The 16,924-nt window shown below is 42.0% G+C and overlaps 1 protein-coding gene across 1 annotated transcript; it reads right to left on the reverse strand.

The window, feature by feature from the left end:
* Positions 1 to 7,698: 7,698 nt before the first annotated feature.
* LOC127214755 (uncharacterized) lies at positions 7,699 to 8,109 on the reverse strand. The gene has a single exon (XM_051175037.1). It carries the CDS (start codon positions 8,107 to 8,109, stop codon positions 7,699 to 7,701), a length of 411 nt encoding a protein of 136 aa, XP_051030994.1.
* Positions 8,110 to 16,924: the final 8,815 nt, after the last annotated feature.

Genomic DNA, 16,924 nt, shown 5'->3' on the forward strand with positions numbered 1-16,924 from the left:
CCATTGCCCCCATTAGAGAGAAATTTCAATCCCTCTATATTTTACATTATATGGATGATATTATTTTATGTGACCCAGATTCTAAGGAAATGAATGAGGATTTTGGGGAATTGCAACATCATCTTCAAGTAGCTGGCTTAAGAATAGCCCCAGAAAAGGTGCAACAAGAATTTCCTATCAATACTGGTCATCAATTGTTAAAGACAACTTTAAGGCTGGATAAACTGACCACCTTTAATGATTTTCAAAAATTATTGGGAGACATAAATTGGGTTCGATCTAGTTTAACCCTAACCACTGGGCACCTTAGACCATTATTTGATATTTTACAAGGGGATTATTATCCCACTTCTCCACACACCTTAACGCATGCTGTGTGGAAATGCATACAGCTTGTGCAAAAACGCCTCCAATCTGCACGTTTAAATTATATTGACTATTATAAGAACTTGATGTTATTAGTTTTTGCTTCAGCATATTCCCCTACTGTGGTATTTTGGCAAACTGGTCCTATATTGTGGGTGCATGAACATTCATCCCCAAGAAAGGCAGTTAAATCTTATCCCCAGGCAAAGCTTTCTATTATTCAAAAGGCATACAAAATGAGCCTTCAAGTTTTTGGCATGATGCTGGATGTAATTGTTAGTCCCTATACCCAACAACAGATAAAATGGCTTCAACAGTTTGATGAGGATTGGGCACATTGCTTGTGTTCCTCACCCTGCCACTTTGATAGTTATTTTCCTTCCAGTAAGTTAGCTCATTAAAAAAAAAATCACCCTGTGTGTTTCCTCAAGGTTATTTCCCAAAATCCTCTGAAGGGGGCCCACAATCTATTTACAGATGGCTTTTCAAATGGTTGTGCAATAGCTATTTCTTTTCCCATTATCAAACGCTCTATACTTAAAGTGAAGTCTGCACAATTTGCGGAACTATCTGCAGTACTATTAGCCCTTCAACATTTTTCTAATCAGCCATTTAACTTATACACAGACAGTAAATATGTGTATCATATATTGGCTCCCTTAGAAACTTCTGCTTATATAGCTCCAGTCTCTCATGTACAAGAACACTTACTAGACATACAAAGCCTACTATGGAGGCACTCTCCTCCAATTTCTGTAGGACATCTCCAAGCAAATTCTGATTTAGCCCATCCTTTAAGTGAAGGAAATGCCATTGCTGATTTTAATATTAAAACAGATAATGCCATCATGATGATGAGAGAGTCTGGTTATGAAGCAGACTGCACAGCTCATACAACCTTCCAATTAATGCAGGGTCACTTAAATTCCATTTTAAAATTGCTAGATAACAAGCTATTGATATAGTTAAGAATTGTCCCCTATGTGCAGAGTTCTTACCTTTTCCACACCTTGAAGTTAACCCCCGTGATGTCACACCTAATGATATCTGGCAGATGGATGTTACCCATGTTCCTTCCTTTGGTCGAATACAATTTGTTCATGTATCTGTGGATACACATTCTCATCTCATATTTGCCTCTGCTCATACTGGAGAAAGGCTTAAGGAAGTTAAAAGCCATTGTTTATAAGCCTTTGCTTATATGGGAATGCCCAGACAATTAAAAACTGATAATGGCCTTGCTTATACTAGTCAGAGTTTTAACTCTTTTTGCAAAAATTTTTTTCTATCCCACATAAGATGAGTATCCCTTAATATCCTCAGGGTCAGGACATGGTGGAAGGTGCTCTTTGCACAATTAAAGCCTACTTCATAAAACAAAAAAAGGTGGAGTTTACAGGGTCTTCTCATAGTCACCTTTCTCTTGTCCTTTATATTTAAAAATTTTTAACTATTGATGGTGCTGCTGGATCTGCAGCCGACAGTCATTGGCGCCCTCAGTCATCTGACTATGGTTTAGTTACGTGGAAAACTGTCCCTACTGGAAAACTGTGCGGCCCCAACCCAGTTCTAGTATGGGCCTGAGGGACAGTTTGTGTCTTTCCACAAGATGCAGATAACCCTGTTTGGGTGCCTAAGCGGCTGATTCGCCATATGCGGAGGGACAGTGATTGTAACAGCCAGAACGAAGGTCCGATGGGTCTTCAAGAATCTACCCATCCTGATGCCTGTGGGTCTGAGTTGCCATATGTGGCATTTTTTTCCTGACTATTAATTATAATTTGGATCCAGTGGCTATAAATTTACACTTTGATCCAAAGGACAAGAATTTCACCTTTATCTCAGGCATTGTATTCTGGTTCCGTTCTTTTTTGTAACTAATGCTACTAATTTTGGAGAAAGTTTCATTTTTCTCAGCAGGTCTGCCAACTGTAAAAGCTGTCGGGGGCCACGTACCCAGGTGTGGAGCAGAGAGGAAAGGAGATTTTATGATCATGACTGCTAGTGCTGCCTTCACCACTGAAGCAACAGCTTCTACCATAGCCCTCTCCCAATCTGTAAATACTGCAAGCACTGATCAACTATCAGGTGATTTGGGTTAAGCCTTAGCCACCCAAATCACACTTATTATCTAGTACAAATAGGCATTTTTAAACTAAATTTACAAACTAACCTCTTGTAGGAATACTTGAATTTTTGTGAGGAGCTCATATGGCTTCTTGTTCTCTGTCTTTTACACATATCTCTGTTAATGCATGATTTTTCTCCAGAAATCCTGGAGTGATCAGTTTTTAAGTTATACACATGCTTTACCCATGCAGATCATTAACATCTATGAAACCTGAGTGCCACTTGCCAATGCAGAAGGCCTTTTACAAGGACTTCAACATGTGAGCAGATCATTGGGGTTTGTAGCCCTTGCACTTGGTGCTACTTTGCCACAGCATTAGAGAGGCCCACGACAACTTTCAAACAACACAGATACTGTCTTTGGCTCAAGAGAAAATGCCTCTGCCCACTTGTGTCTGACAAACTATTCCCCAGTAATGGGTAAGGCAGAGGGGGCAAATATCCAACCAAAGACAGGTAGGTTATGGGCCGGGGTGACCTCTCCAATGATGGGATGAAAGACCCTCAAGGAGTGTCTTCCCTCGGGAGAGACCCCGTGCTCAAGGATCTGTTGAGACCACTCGTGCGGATGCAATCAGCAAGAGGCTTTATTCGGACACACAGGTATCTGGGGCGACAAGATCTCCTTGAAGACTTGCGCGCCGAAAGGCTGGGGAAAGGGATTTTTATAGAGGCAGGGGGAGCAAATGCGCAGGTACAGAAGCAAGATGCATGGTTACAGGGATGCCATTGGTCAATTCAAATGAGGCCAGGGTTATTCTGAGGACAAGTTCCCTTAGTACATAGTAACCAGGTGAATAGCAACCAGATGAATAGCAACCAGATGAATAGCAACCAGATGAATGGCTCTATCTAGGGTACACAGGGTGTTTTTCAGGTACTTTCCGTTCCTGGCTGGCACAGATATCCTGTTTGGCAGCCCTAGCTTGCTGACCCTGTCCTGAACCCGGGGCTACATGCACAAGGGTTCCTTCATAATGGTGCTGCAGCAGCTAAGCTAAGCTTATACAATATGATTGGCAGGGGTCTTTCATTCCCCATTTCTCTTCTGGCTTTGAATGGAATCTTCCATTCATGTGGTCTATGTTAGTTCTATGAAGTCAGGGTCGGATTGGTCTATTTGTTTTAATCGCTGATACTGTTGGGTGAGAACCAGAGCCTGGATGACAGAGAGTCTATCCTTCATGAATTGGACCAAGCGGTTGAGGATGCAAGGTCCAAACAGGAGGATTAGGAGTAGGATGATCAAGGGACCCATCAAAGAGGACAATAGGGTGGTGAACCAGGGGGACCTATTGACCCATCCTTCAAACCATCCTTGCTGAGATTCGAATAGCTTTTGTCTTTGTTTTAATCTTTCCCTAAGTTTTCCAATGTTGTCTCTTACTAACCCGGTGTGATCTGCGTAGAAACAGCATTCCTCCTTGAGTGCCCCGCATAATCCTCCCTCTCGTAAAAATATCATATCTAATCCTCTCCTGTCTTGTAGGACCACCTCTGAGAGGGAGGTTAACCGATTCTTCCAGTGCCTTGATGTTAGTGTGCATGGCAGCCTGCAGTTGTTTAAATTGGCCGGTTTCTATAAGAGCAGCAGTGCCTGTATCCACTCCTGCCGCTATTCCCCCCCCCCCCCCATGGTGATACCTCCCAGTAACAAGGCCAGAGTTAGAGATACTGGTTCTCTCTTAAATCGGGGTCTCCCTTCAAAATGACTGTAAATGTATTCTGGATCATGGTATGTTATTTTGGGCCATAATTCAACCAGAATACAATAATCATTGTATTCAGTACTTGAACAGACACACATGGGGTCAGGCCAGTGCTACATGCCCAGTAAGTCCCATCAGGAGCTGCTAAGTAATAGGCTCCTGTGGACATATGTTGGGTTGTTTTACATAAGGCCTGGTGGGTTTTGGGAACAGTCCCTATACAGAGTCCCTGCCCAGATGCTTCAGATAGGGTCAGCTTGTGTTGGGGGGTGGAAATGCAGCTGGTGGGTGTGGTGGAGTGGTTGGTATAATTACCTAGAACGGCCATCCCTTCATAATAGGGAGGTCTTGACAACAGACATAGCCAGCAATATTGTGTCCTGTTCGGATCTGTGAGGTTGAGAGCCAGATATTCTCCTTGTATCAAGTTGAGTAGTCTATCCCCAGTCCCAGGTTGGCGGGGAGCCAAGGTAGTGGTAGTAGGGGTATGCACACTAGGGATGCTATTGCTGGCTAAGGAGGCTGTTGGGGCAACAGGGGGTAATAAGGGGGGTACAACTGGGGCCGGCTGGGAGGGTGGTTTTTGGTCTGCTATGACCATATTGGGTCCGATGGAATGGGTTGCTGTGTTCACTTTAAGTTTAATTTTGAAAGTGACACCTTTATCTGTCCCTGGGAGATGCCATCTGAGACCCCAAGTGTACCCTTGTTGCCATCCAGTGGCCTGCCGTCCTGGCCTTGTGAATGTGATCCTGAGAGGTAATGACAGTGGTTTCTTCCAATTGGCATTTCCATCAGTTCCTCTCTGGTAATAACAAGTGTGTCCATCAGAGTCAGGTAGAGTATATTTTCGTTTGACTGTGATCAAATCCCAGGAAGAGGAGGGCCACCAGTAGGCGCCCCCAGTGGTCTCACAGCCCCATTCATAGCAAAAGTATGCCTCATATCCCCCACATCGGTAGGCTGTGGCTCGATCTCTATTATCTCGGGGGTCAAACATAAAAACCCGATTGGGCTAATTTGCATCTAGCGGTGGGGCTGCTGCATCCATGGGCCGTCATCTGTTGGGGTCTGGCTCCCATGTATGATGATTGTAAGTTATGGGGACCCATAGTTGGGATAACCCAAGTGTCCAGGCCGGCAGCCAGTTGGCAAAAGTAGGGGGTGAATGTAGGCCACCAGGTGTTAAGCGCATGGTTGCCCTGAATTTCCCAAACAACCTGCCAGCTCTGGGACCAAACTTGCCATGTCAAAGAGTACACTTGGTGAGGGCTTCCTTCCTGCATCGCAATTCCTAGTCCCAACAAGGCCCATAAAATGGTTAAGGGGCCCCATGGGTAAGTCTTAGCTTTAGCGGGTTTTGGGTGCGCTGAATTCTCCATGGTGAGGTCGTGGTCAGTTTCTTCTCTCCCATGGTGTGGTCGGCCTTGACGTGGGAAGTGTGGATTCAGGCTGCGATGCCGTCAACCTTTAGTGCCGTCAGGGTAGTCAAGAGGACAGTGTATGGTCCTTTCCACCGGGGTTCCAGGTTCTTAGTCTGGTGTCTGCGTACCCATACAGTGTCTCCTATCTGGTAGGAGTGTGGTACCACCGGCTTATCTAGCTGCTCCCGATAGGCTGCTGCAAGTGGTTTCCAGACTTCTCTCTGGACAATCTGTAATGCCTGCAAATGAGCTTCCAGAGAATGACTATTAGCAAAATCAGCAATGTTGGAATCCAAGAAATTTATAAATGGGGGCGGGGCCCCATATAATATTTCAAATGGGGTGAGTCCATGTGGGCCCGGTGTGTTTCGGGCCCTGTATAAGGCTAAAGGCAGGAGGAGCACCCAGTCTCTAGAGACAGTTGCAAGCGTTAATTTAGACAAAGTCTCCTTAATTGTTCTATTCATGCACTCTACCTGTCCTGAACTTTGGTGTCTGTATGCACAATGTAATTTCCAATCAATGCCCAAAAGCTTAGCCACCAACTGACTTACCTGGGAGACGAAGGTGGGCCCATTGTCAGTACCCAGGATCTGGGGCATCCCATACCTGGGGAAGATTTCTTCCAAGAGTTTCTTGGTCACAGTCTTTGCCATTTCATGTTTTGTGGGGAAAGCTTCTACCCATCCAGAGAAGGTGTCTATGAACACCAGTAGGTATCTGTTTCCATATAATCCAGGCTTTACCTCTGTGAAATCGATTTCCCAATGGGTACCGGGATGGTGTCCTCGAACTCAGATCCCTGGTTCGAGCTTAGTCCTGCCTGCATTTACCTGGGCGCAGGCTTTGCATTCATCAGTTACTTTTTGTATGGCCCCGTCTCTATTTAGGAGGTATTGTCCCATCTCCTGGCATTCTAGGAGAGTCTTCATCTTTTTGGGGCTCAGATGGGTTAGTTTATGTAAACAGTCTATCAGTTCGTAGGTTTGTCTCATGGGTCTAACGATTGTTCCTTTGAAAATCCAATGTCCCTTTTTGGGGTCATAAGTGGCCCCCATTTTCTTTAGGAGATTTATGTCCTCTTGGCTATATGACAGGGAGCGTCTGAGTTCCTGATTCTCCCCTGGGCACGTCAAAGGAAGGGCTCGGGTGGTGATGAGGGAGTTTAGGGCAGCCTCCCTTGCAGCTGTGTCTGCTAGTCGGTTCCCTTTTGCCTCCGGGCTATTGCCTCTTTGATGGCCAGGGCAATGCATAATGCTCAATTTCTGAGGCAGAAACAAGGCTTTTAGCAGTGCCAGGATCTCAGCCTTGTTTTTAATTTCTTTTCCTTCTGAAGTTAATAGTCCTCGCCTCTGGTAAATTTCCCCATGTATATGGGCAGTGGCAAAGGTGTATTGGCTATCTGTATAGACGTTCAGTCTCTTACCTTCTGCCATCTGAAGGGCCTGGGTTAGCGCGATGAGCTCAGCTCTCTGGGCTGAGGTGCCTGCCGGAAGGGCTTTTGCCCAGACTACCTCAGTCTCTGTGGTCATGGCTGCTCCCACCTTCCGCTCCCCGTTCACCAGGATGCTGCTGCCATCCGTGTACCAGGTGTAGTCTACATCTCGGAGGGGTTGATCCCTCAGGTCCGGTCTGGTCCCCTGCATTTCTGCAAGGATCTGGAGACAGTCATGCAGTTCTGGCTTTCCCAGCAGGGGGAGCAGAGTGGCAGGGTTAAGTGCAACCACTGGACTGAATTGGACTCGGTCCGCATCCAGGAGCATGGCCTGGTAATGAGTCATGCGGGCATTGGAGAGCCAGCGGTCTGGAGGTTGTCTAATCAAGGCTTCTACTGCATGGGGTGCTAGGATAGTTAAAGGCTGACCCAGAGTTAATTTGCCGGCATCCTTGACAAGGACTGCAATGGCTTCTATCATTCGCAAGCAGGGTGGCCAGCCCGACGCTACTGGATCAAGTTTCTTGGATAAGTAAGCTATTGGACGCTTCCAGGGGCCCAGTCTCTGAGTGTGAGTACTCCTTTAGCATAGCCCTGCCATTTGTCCACAAAAAATTTGAAGGGTTTGGTGGTATCAGGGAGGCCCAACGCTGGGGGAGGCCAGCAAGGCCTTTTTAATATCCTGGAATGCCTTCTGTTGTTCCTCTCCCCAATTAAACAGAGTCCCTTGTTTGGTGAGAGGGTATAGGGGTGCAGCCATCTCCGCAAACCCTGGAATCCAGAGGCGGCAGAACCCTGCAGTCCCCAGAAACTCCCGCAGCTGGCGGGGATTTTTAGGGGCAGGGATGTCAGTAATAGTCTGTTTACGTGCCTCAGTCAGCCATCTCTGTCCATCCCTTAATTGATAGCCTAGGTAGATGACCTCTTTTTGGCATATTTGGGCCTTCTTTGTGGATGCCTGATATCCTAGTTGTCCTAGTGTCTGCAAGAGGGCTTCTGTGCCCTCCTGCACTCCTCTTCTGATGCTGCCGCCAGCATTAGACATATTGAAGCAGTAACAGGGCAGGATGCTGCACCCTGAAATCTGCCAGATCTTGATGCAAAGCCTCGTCAAAGAGGGTTGGGCTGTTCTTGAACCCTTGGGGAAGCCTGGTCCAAGTTAATTGGCCTGAGAGCCCAAGATCTGGTTCCTTCCATTCAAAGGCAAACAGAGATTGACTCACAGGATGCAGTTGTAGGCAGAAGAAAGTATCCTTTAAATCAAATACAGTGTACCAAGTGTGAGAAGGTGGCAGTGTGCTCAGTAGATTATAAGGGTTGGGGACCGTAGGGTATATGTCTTCTACCCTCTTGTTGACCTCTCTTAAATCCTGCACTGGCCGATAATCCCCAGTACCAGGTTTCTTTACCGGCAGTAGGGGAGTATTCCAGGTTGAGCGACAGGGGGTGAGGTATTTTTTTGTTTTTTTGTTTGTTTGTTTTTGTTTTTGTTTTTTTTTTTTTTTGAGACAGGGCTTCTCAGTAGCTTTGAAGCTGAAAGATCCACAGAGCACATATACACTCACGCCCCAACTCAGCCCCCCCACAAATCACTCATGAGAAGCGGTCTTGATGAAAAAGCATGAGGTCTCTTATATTTCAAGAGCATTGGGGTCTACAGCCATATTCCACGAGGCAGTAGAGGACTGGGGGGAATCTTGGGTACACAATTGAGACAGCTTTTACAGGGTAACAACAAAGCCCATGCATCCTAAACCAATAATCTCATAGCATCCAGTGCAGACCAATCAATTTGAACTATCCAAGACCATGCTTAACCCAGGAAGTGGGTGTGGTGACAAGGCTCATTTGCTGTATTCACTCGCTCACAGGTGATGTCTTAAACAGCCCTGTCATAAACAGTTAAGAATGTGACCTTTTGCCTACTCCTGGGGTCAGTGGAGAGTTAGGCTAAATTTTTACATCCTTACAGAGCCTTCCCTAGAAATAACTCTGTAGACCAGGGCGGCCTCAATCTCACAGAAATGCACCTTACTCTGCCTCTCCAGTCCTGGGATTAAAGGTGTGTGTCTCCAACTGGTACAAGTCCCATCTGGGTGCAGTTTCACGTTTGTCTCTGAAGAGAAGCTGGTGCAATGTTTTGTTTCTGCTGTGCTTAAATTACTGCCACAGGGAGTTGACTGGATATATTGGAAGAGCTGCTAACCATGACATGGTGAATGAGGGGCTGCTGTTCCCAGTTGGGGAGGGGCAGGCAGATCCTGACATTCCTGAACCAATTTGAATCTGAATGGGAAACTACAGCCAGTTTCACTGTCCTGTGATGTATCACAAGGTCCTTGCAATTTGCTGTGCCCAGGTGTAGGCCTCTGAATCACATCACTGTGATGATGTGCTCAGAGCATTGGGAGCAGGGAACTGTGTGTTGAAACATGTCTCTACTCAACATCAATCTGTTTTAGTTGCATCCATGGAAAGGTTGCCAACCTTGGAGAGGCCTCATTTCTCTAGTATCTTCAAGACATTTAGCACTTTGCATTTTACATTTATTTGTTGACATGCATTACTGTGGCTGTTGTAAAAGACTTCCCTTTTGTTCAGTGTACTCTACTTACATGCCATGATGTAGATGAGTAAAATTGTTTGTATAAATAATTTACCAAATTTTGGAAATATATAGTAAGTCTCACAAGGTATATTTTTGCTTACAGACGACTGCCTCTAAGACACTCCAAAGACAATTGTATAATAACCAGTTCTGCTAGGAATCAGGATGGTAGAATACACATTCATTCAAGAGGATTGTCTAGACATTTGGGTCCAAACTGTTACAAATGAGCCACCCTTGATTTATAATCTGCTACTATGCCCATTGTTCGATGAAAAACAGGCCGCTAACAAGGTGCTCAAGGAGGCATTACACTGTCAAAAGCAACCTTAAAGCCAGTTGTGCCATGAAGTTACAGTGTTCTTCTTGAGACAAGCATTGTTATTACAGGTGGGCAATAGGACACCAGGTGAAAACTATTTGAATCAAAACATTGTCATGTTAAGGACTTGCTCTATCATGCAGTTCATCACATGGCTTTCATTTAGGCACTCAGTCAGGGAGGAGGTACATTCTTGGGAGGCTTCCCTAAGGGCCTAATATATTGACAAAAAAAAGCAGAGCTTTCTCTAAAACCAGGAGTGTGCTTGGTAGAGCTGGTAATGGTCTGCAGTCACAGCTTTCATGGAGGGTTTGCTTCAGATCCTGAGAACCTAAGCTTTCCAACCATGTAGAGCTGTCATTATTGATGGAAATGCCATCTTAGGCTTAGTTAGTAATGTTCTTTAGATAGCCTGTGTTCCTCTTGTATAGTGTTATTTGAGTAGCTGCCTCCAGAATTTGTCCCATGGTCTGATGCTTCCTGCTACTTCATAGAAGTCCCCTATTTTCTTCCATTCCTCCCATCCCCCCTTGGAGTAGTATACAAGATGCTATTCTGAAGAAGCTTGAATCCCTGCACTGTGAAGGCAGAGGTTGGCAGATCATAATGAGTTCAAGACCAGGTCAATGGTGTATTTAAGAAATTACTCTAGGATGTTTCTTTGCCATATAATCCTCCCATATATCTCAGTGCCTACCACTACAAGTTCCCTGTCTCTCTTTAATTTCTTCAAAGTGTAACTTGGACCATGGACCCAAAAGACATTTAAGGAAGATTGTGTATGTGGAATGCAAATGTATCTGATCTGGGTTTACTTTGAGCATTATCTAGAGATGTATGCATGGCATCATTAAAGATATTTTTTTATTAATCTCCCAAGTGTGTTAAGGGATTTCTCGCTAGGAAGGGAGAACAGCTGCATTTTCATCCTGTTAGAAAATAATGTTGCTGAGGCAAACTCTCCATGTTGTATCAATTGGCTTTGACACAAGTCTGTTACTCTCCAAAGCAATGAACATCTGTTTTATATATTACATCTCCAAAATTCTTAAGTAACTATTCCACATAAGAGATTTAAAATTTTCCACTTTCCATCATGAAGTCATTCACAATGTAGTCATAGGAAAACAATTCACTTGTAGACCAATTTTTTTTGTGCCTCCAGGCAAGAGTAGGAGGCATGGTTTATTGTGTACACTGTAGGAAAAATTGAGAAAAATTCAGGTGATTTAGTAAACTTTATGAGAAAGGACTAGATTGTGATAGGGGTTGTGATTCTGTAATTTCTCAGCAAGTTTTTATCCCTGTCATGTGTATGAATACAGATCAGTTTGGGTGCACAGTTTTGGAAGGTTATTTTGAGGCAATTAATATTTAATTGGCAATGAGGAAACTGTCATGTGTCCAATCCTGCTTGACACAGTTATGTCAGGTCAGAGGTTTGAGAAACAGATCATTGACTGTAAATGTATGTGTCAGGTTACAGTTCTCAGACAACATCTACATATGGGCAGCATCAATCTATCTATTTGTTTCTTTGAGACAGGGTCTCTGTAGTTTTGGAGCTGGTCCTGGAACTCTGTAGACCAGGCTGGCCTTGAACTCATAGAGATCTGGCTTGGCACGGTGCTAACTGCACCTTGCCCAAACCACATTTTATGACACCTCAAGGAACAGGATGGCAGCTAAGAAAAGTTCTTCACCCACACCTCCTGAGTGTGAGCCCATGGAGTCCTTTCTCATCCCACCCCACATCAATCCTAGCCAGCAAAATTAGCGAGAATCAAAACAACACCCATATACCCAGGGAGTCTGGGTTGTTTAGGTAGAAGCTCTATAGGCTTTTATATATATGCTAACAATTTGAAATATTTGGTAACCTTCCCAATGCCGCCCTCAATGGATTGTGTCTATTGTGCACAACTGATCCTGCCACTCAGGTTTTACTAACCAATCAGAGCCTCTAGCACACCCACCAGTCAGAGGGAAATTTTCTTCTGAATCCTGGCTTTATTCTCAGATCATCTCCTGAGGAAGTCAGAATCTGTCTCATATAATGATTCTTTGTTTCTGAATACATGATCAGAAAGTGGAGAAGTATGTGTTGTGCTCTCCCCTCTCTTCCTCCCTCTTTCTCTCCCCCTCACCTCTTCTTATGTTGCAGAACTTGTCAGATAAGAAAGTGTATTTTCTTGAGTAGGACACTTTCCACTTTTCTTTATTTTCTTCTGTGTAAGTTGTCTCCCAAGAAAACACACATTTATCATTTCTCTTGTTTCTAGTGAACTTATTAATACCCCATCTTCAAATGAAACAATGTAGTTCATTGAAATTAAGACAAGTGTGATATCTAAATTATTCACCAAATTGTTTATATGAGATGTGTTTTCTTTACTGTAAGTTGTTCCCTATTACTTGTTATCAAGATAATATGGAAGGATGTGAAATATGTACAGCATTGAATATGGAAAAGAAAAATTATGACAGGCTCATTGCCAGGACGTATGTCTGATGTTTGAGAATGTTCTGGAGTTCGTGATCAAGGAATACTCAAGGGTCTGACCATCTTGGGAATAAGCATTCACAGTCACAAACCAACACATTGACATCACATGATTAAAATTAAATCAAATCTGTAATCACAGTTTTCCACACATGACTATTTTCTCTTGTGAGCACTCATACTTGACCCACATGCCAAGGCACTTATACAAACAACAATATTCCTTCATCAAGAACTGGTACATGTAAAAGAATGCAATCATGTAGGATTTGATTTAGAATAATGAATTCATCTGAAAAAGGTTTTCTACCTTGTGGGAGTTAATCGTCTCCTGTGATGTCATTATTTATTTATTTATTTATTTAAATCAATGGTGATATCATTTTGTTATCTCTCTAGGGTTGAATTATGAGAAATTATCTCATTATTTATTTTTTTTGTTCAAATCTATGATTAAAAACTCAATGATCTCTTCAGTTTTGAGCAATCTCATAGGAGTCATGTATAAATACCATCCACTTATTCATTTATTTATGAAAATCTGTCATTATTTATTCAGTGATCACTGGAGCTTTGAGCCTCTTTATGGGAGTCAGTCATGCCAGACCATCACACCATCTAATACTACACTTACTTATTTAACTGTAAAATTAGGAAATTAAAAAATAATTCATCATTTAATTAACTTATTTAAAATAAAAGTGATGTTATGGACCATAAGTCCCTTTTGGAGTCAGATTATTGGAGTTGATGATGTAACATCATCTCATAACTTGATTATTTAGCTACTGAAATAGATCATTACATCAGCCATAGGTTCACGAGTTTGGTGCCGTCTTGTCAGTGTTAATATAAAGCGCCAACTAATCAATTATCAATTTAAGTTTTTAAATAAATCATTATTACAGTAAGAGAATGGTCTGACTTCTGCATGTGGGAGTTAAGTATGCACCACCATGTCATTAATCAATTATTTTTCATTACATATGAATTATTTAAATCCATGAAGATGTTGTCCTTCATGACTCAAATCTGGACATTCCTCCCTGGGATTTAATAATGTGGCATTATTTAATGATGTAAGTGTTACTACCTTGACAATCACTGGAGTTTGGTTCCATCTTATGAAAGTGAAGAATGCAAGACTATCCAATTAGTTCCTTATTTGATTACATAAATAATGACTTTGTCATCCATTATGGTTTTGGCTGCTGTGTGATTGACACAGTAGGAGATTGGTACCAGAAGCAGTGCTCAGAGAATGAGGGACACTGGGTTATCCAGTGATTACTGATTATGTAACAATAGATTTTTAAGGATGGAATGATTAAATGACTTTTTAAAAACTGTTTTATTTTTGCATCATCAGTTTCTGAGAGGTTGCAACAGAACTGACCCATGAAGGACACAGTCAACACCGATTTTACGAATTGAATAATTTAATAATCTCAGGATCAGAGTAACTTATCTAATGAACTCTGTCAGGCTGATAACATGACACACCACCAAATCAAAATAACTCTACATAACCATATTAGAAAGTGGGATACAGGACTCAATAAAGAATTATTATCAATTGAGAACTCAAAAGTGACTGAAAGAAACATAAGACAGTGCTCAAAATCCTTAGTCATCAGCCAAATGCAAATAAAAACAACTCTGAGAAACCATGAGATCAAGCTGCTCTAAAGTTAAGACAGTGAGGAGAATTTTTTTCCAGTAAATAGAATAGGATTATGGTAGAGGCAATAAATGGTATTGTTTCCATTCTGCAAATGAGAAAATTGAAGCCTAGAAAATAGGTTTAAATACTCAACAATGTATTTGATTGGCATAATGATGCTTTCGTTTTCATGCTTAAGTCACTATAAGCATGATATAGCTTGATAGACTGATAAATAGGTATAACTCAGAAAAAGAGGCCTTCTTTGTTTTTTTCGAAAATCAGTGAGGCTGTAGGATAGTCCATCGGTGGGTATCACAATTTTAGCATGTGGGAGGTGCACTAGAATGTGACAGAATTTTGGATGATAAATGTTGCCTGGCAACCCTGCTTGCATTCTGTATTCTGGTATCGTGGGCCAAGGACCAGAGAGCAGCTTCGATGAATTGTTATCATGGGACATTACAATCTTAAAAGAAATCGATCTCCTAAAATTTTAAAGACAGCATATGATTCACTTCACCAAGTCATAGCCAAAACTCTGGAAGTTTGCCTACAGCTTTTACTGGTTACCCAATTCAAGATTACCTAATATCAGAGAACATAGTCTGTGGAGAAAGAGTCCATAGACTTCTGTTTATGAATACTCCCTCTCCTAAGAAGAAAAAAATATGGATTCAAAACTAATAATACTCACAAATATTCATCAAAAGGTGAGTTTTCCTTTGTTAACTTCCTTCAGGAAGGTGGTAATCCATTTGTTAAAGTAAACTGAGGAATAATTGGATTTTAGTCCATCTGTATTGAGGCAGACGTCCAACATTAAATATGAGATATCTTCAAAAACCCTGCATACACAATGGCATGTCTGCATTTACTTATTTTACTACTAAACTCTGTGATCACATAAGGGATGAACCGGGGATTTTCACACAATAGTGTGGGAGTCAAGTGAGAATAAATTGTGTCGAGTATGGCAGAGCATTTCATCCTCTGATCATGTTATAATTTAATTATTAAAATAGGACTATATATAACCCAGGATCAGTGGATTATAGTTCCACGATATGGGAGTCAAGTATTTTAGACCATCTATATATTAATTATGTAAGTAATGTATTTAAATTAATCATGACAGTAATATTCACGAGTATGGTTTAAAGCCACGTTAAGAAAGTGGATGATGTTACATCAACTCTTTATTTGATTATTTAGTTAGATAAAACAATGATTATATCATCCATGACACCTGGAGTTTTGTGCCACAGATCACCTAATTACATAGTTATATTATTTAAATTGACACTTCTTGTTTAGACACAAGATTTTGTTATGGACCATAAGTCCCTTTTGGAGTGAGATTTTGGGAGTTGATGGTGTAACATCATCTCATTACTTGATTATTTAGCTATTTAACTGGATCATTACATCAGCCATAGCTTTACGACTTTGGTGCCATCTTGTCAGAGTTACTATAAAATGCCAAATAATTAATTATCAATTTAATTTTTTAAATAAATCATTATTCCATGAAGAGATCAGTTCGACTTCTCCATATGGTATTTAAGTATGCACCACCATATCATTATTCACTTATTTCAAATTATATATTAATTGTTGAAATCGGTGAACATGTTGTCCTTCATGACTGGAGTCTGGCCATTCCTCCCTGGGAGATAATCATGTGAAATTATTTAATTTTCTAAGTATTACTTCCTTGAAAATCCCTGGAGTTTGGTTCCATCTTATGAAAGTTAAGTATGCAGGAATATCCAATTATTGACTTATTAGATTAGGTAAAAAATGATGGTGTCATCTGTCATGGGTTTGGCTGCTGTGTGATTGACACAACAGGAAATGAGTACCAGAACCAGTGCCCGGAGGATAAGGGACACTGGGATATCCTTGAGTACTATACTGATTACGTAATAATAGATTTTTATCGATCGAATGATTAAACGCTTTAAACAAATCTATTGTTTCGCATCATCAGTTCCTCAGCGTTTGCAAAAGAACTGACCCATGAAGGACACAGTCACCACCAACTTTCAAACTTGAATAATTTAATAATCTCATGATCAGAGAGACTTAGTGAATGAACTCCGTCAGGCTGATAACATGAGCCACCACCAACTCAAAATAACCCAAAATAACCATATTATCAATTGGGGTACAGGACTTAATAGGGAATTATCAATTGAGGAATCACGACAGAAAGAAACATAAGACAGTGCTCAAAATACTTAGTCATCAGCCAAATGCAAATCAAAACTACTCCGAGAAACCATGTGATCAAGCTGTTCTAAAGGTAAGAGAATGAAAAGAAGTTTGTTTTCTCTTCTGTAAAGAGAAAAGGATTATGGTAGAGGAGCTTAATGTTATTGATTCCATCCTGGAAATGAGAAAATAGAAGCATAGAAAATAGGTTTGAATACTCATCAATGTACTTGAGTGGTATAATGATGCTTTCATTTTCTGTGGCGTCTACCTCTGCCAGGAACACCACTCTTCTTCACGCAGTTTCTTCAGGTACTTTATACATCAGAATCTGCTCCTTCCAGCTCCAGCAAGCCCTTTAATATGCGCTCACTGCCTAATAAGCTCATGCCAACAGGCGATCCCGGGTTGGCCACAGAAGGATGAAGCACACGAGATCCATCAAGCACTTCCAAATAAGGCTTGTTTACAGCTAAGCTCGGACTTACCTGGCATCCAGCCTGGCACCACCTTGGGGTTGGCTTGCTTGCAGCTGAACTCCGAATAC

The sequence above is a fragment of the Phodopus roborovskii genome, unplaced genomic scaffold, assembly GCF_943737965.1.
Source record: "Phodopus roborovskii unplaced genomic scaffold, PHOROB, whole genome shotgun sequence".
Taxonomy (NCBI): Eukaryota; Metazoa; Chordata; class Mammalia; order Rodentia; family Cricetidae; genus Phodopus; species Phodopus roborovskii.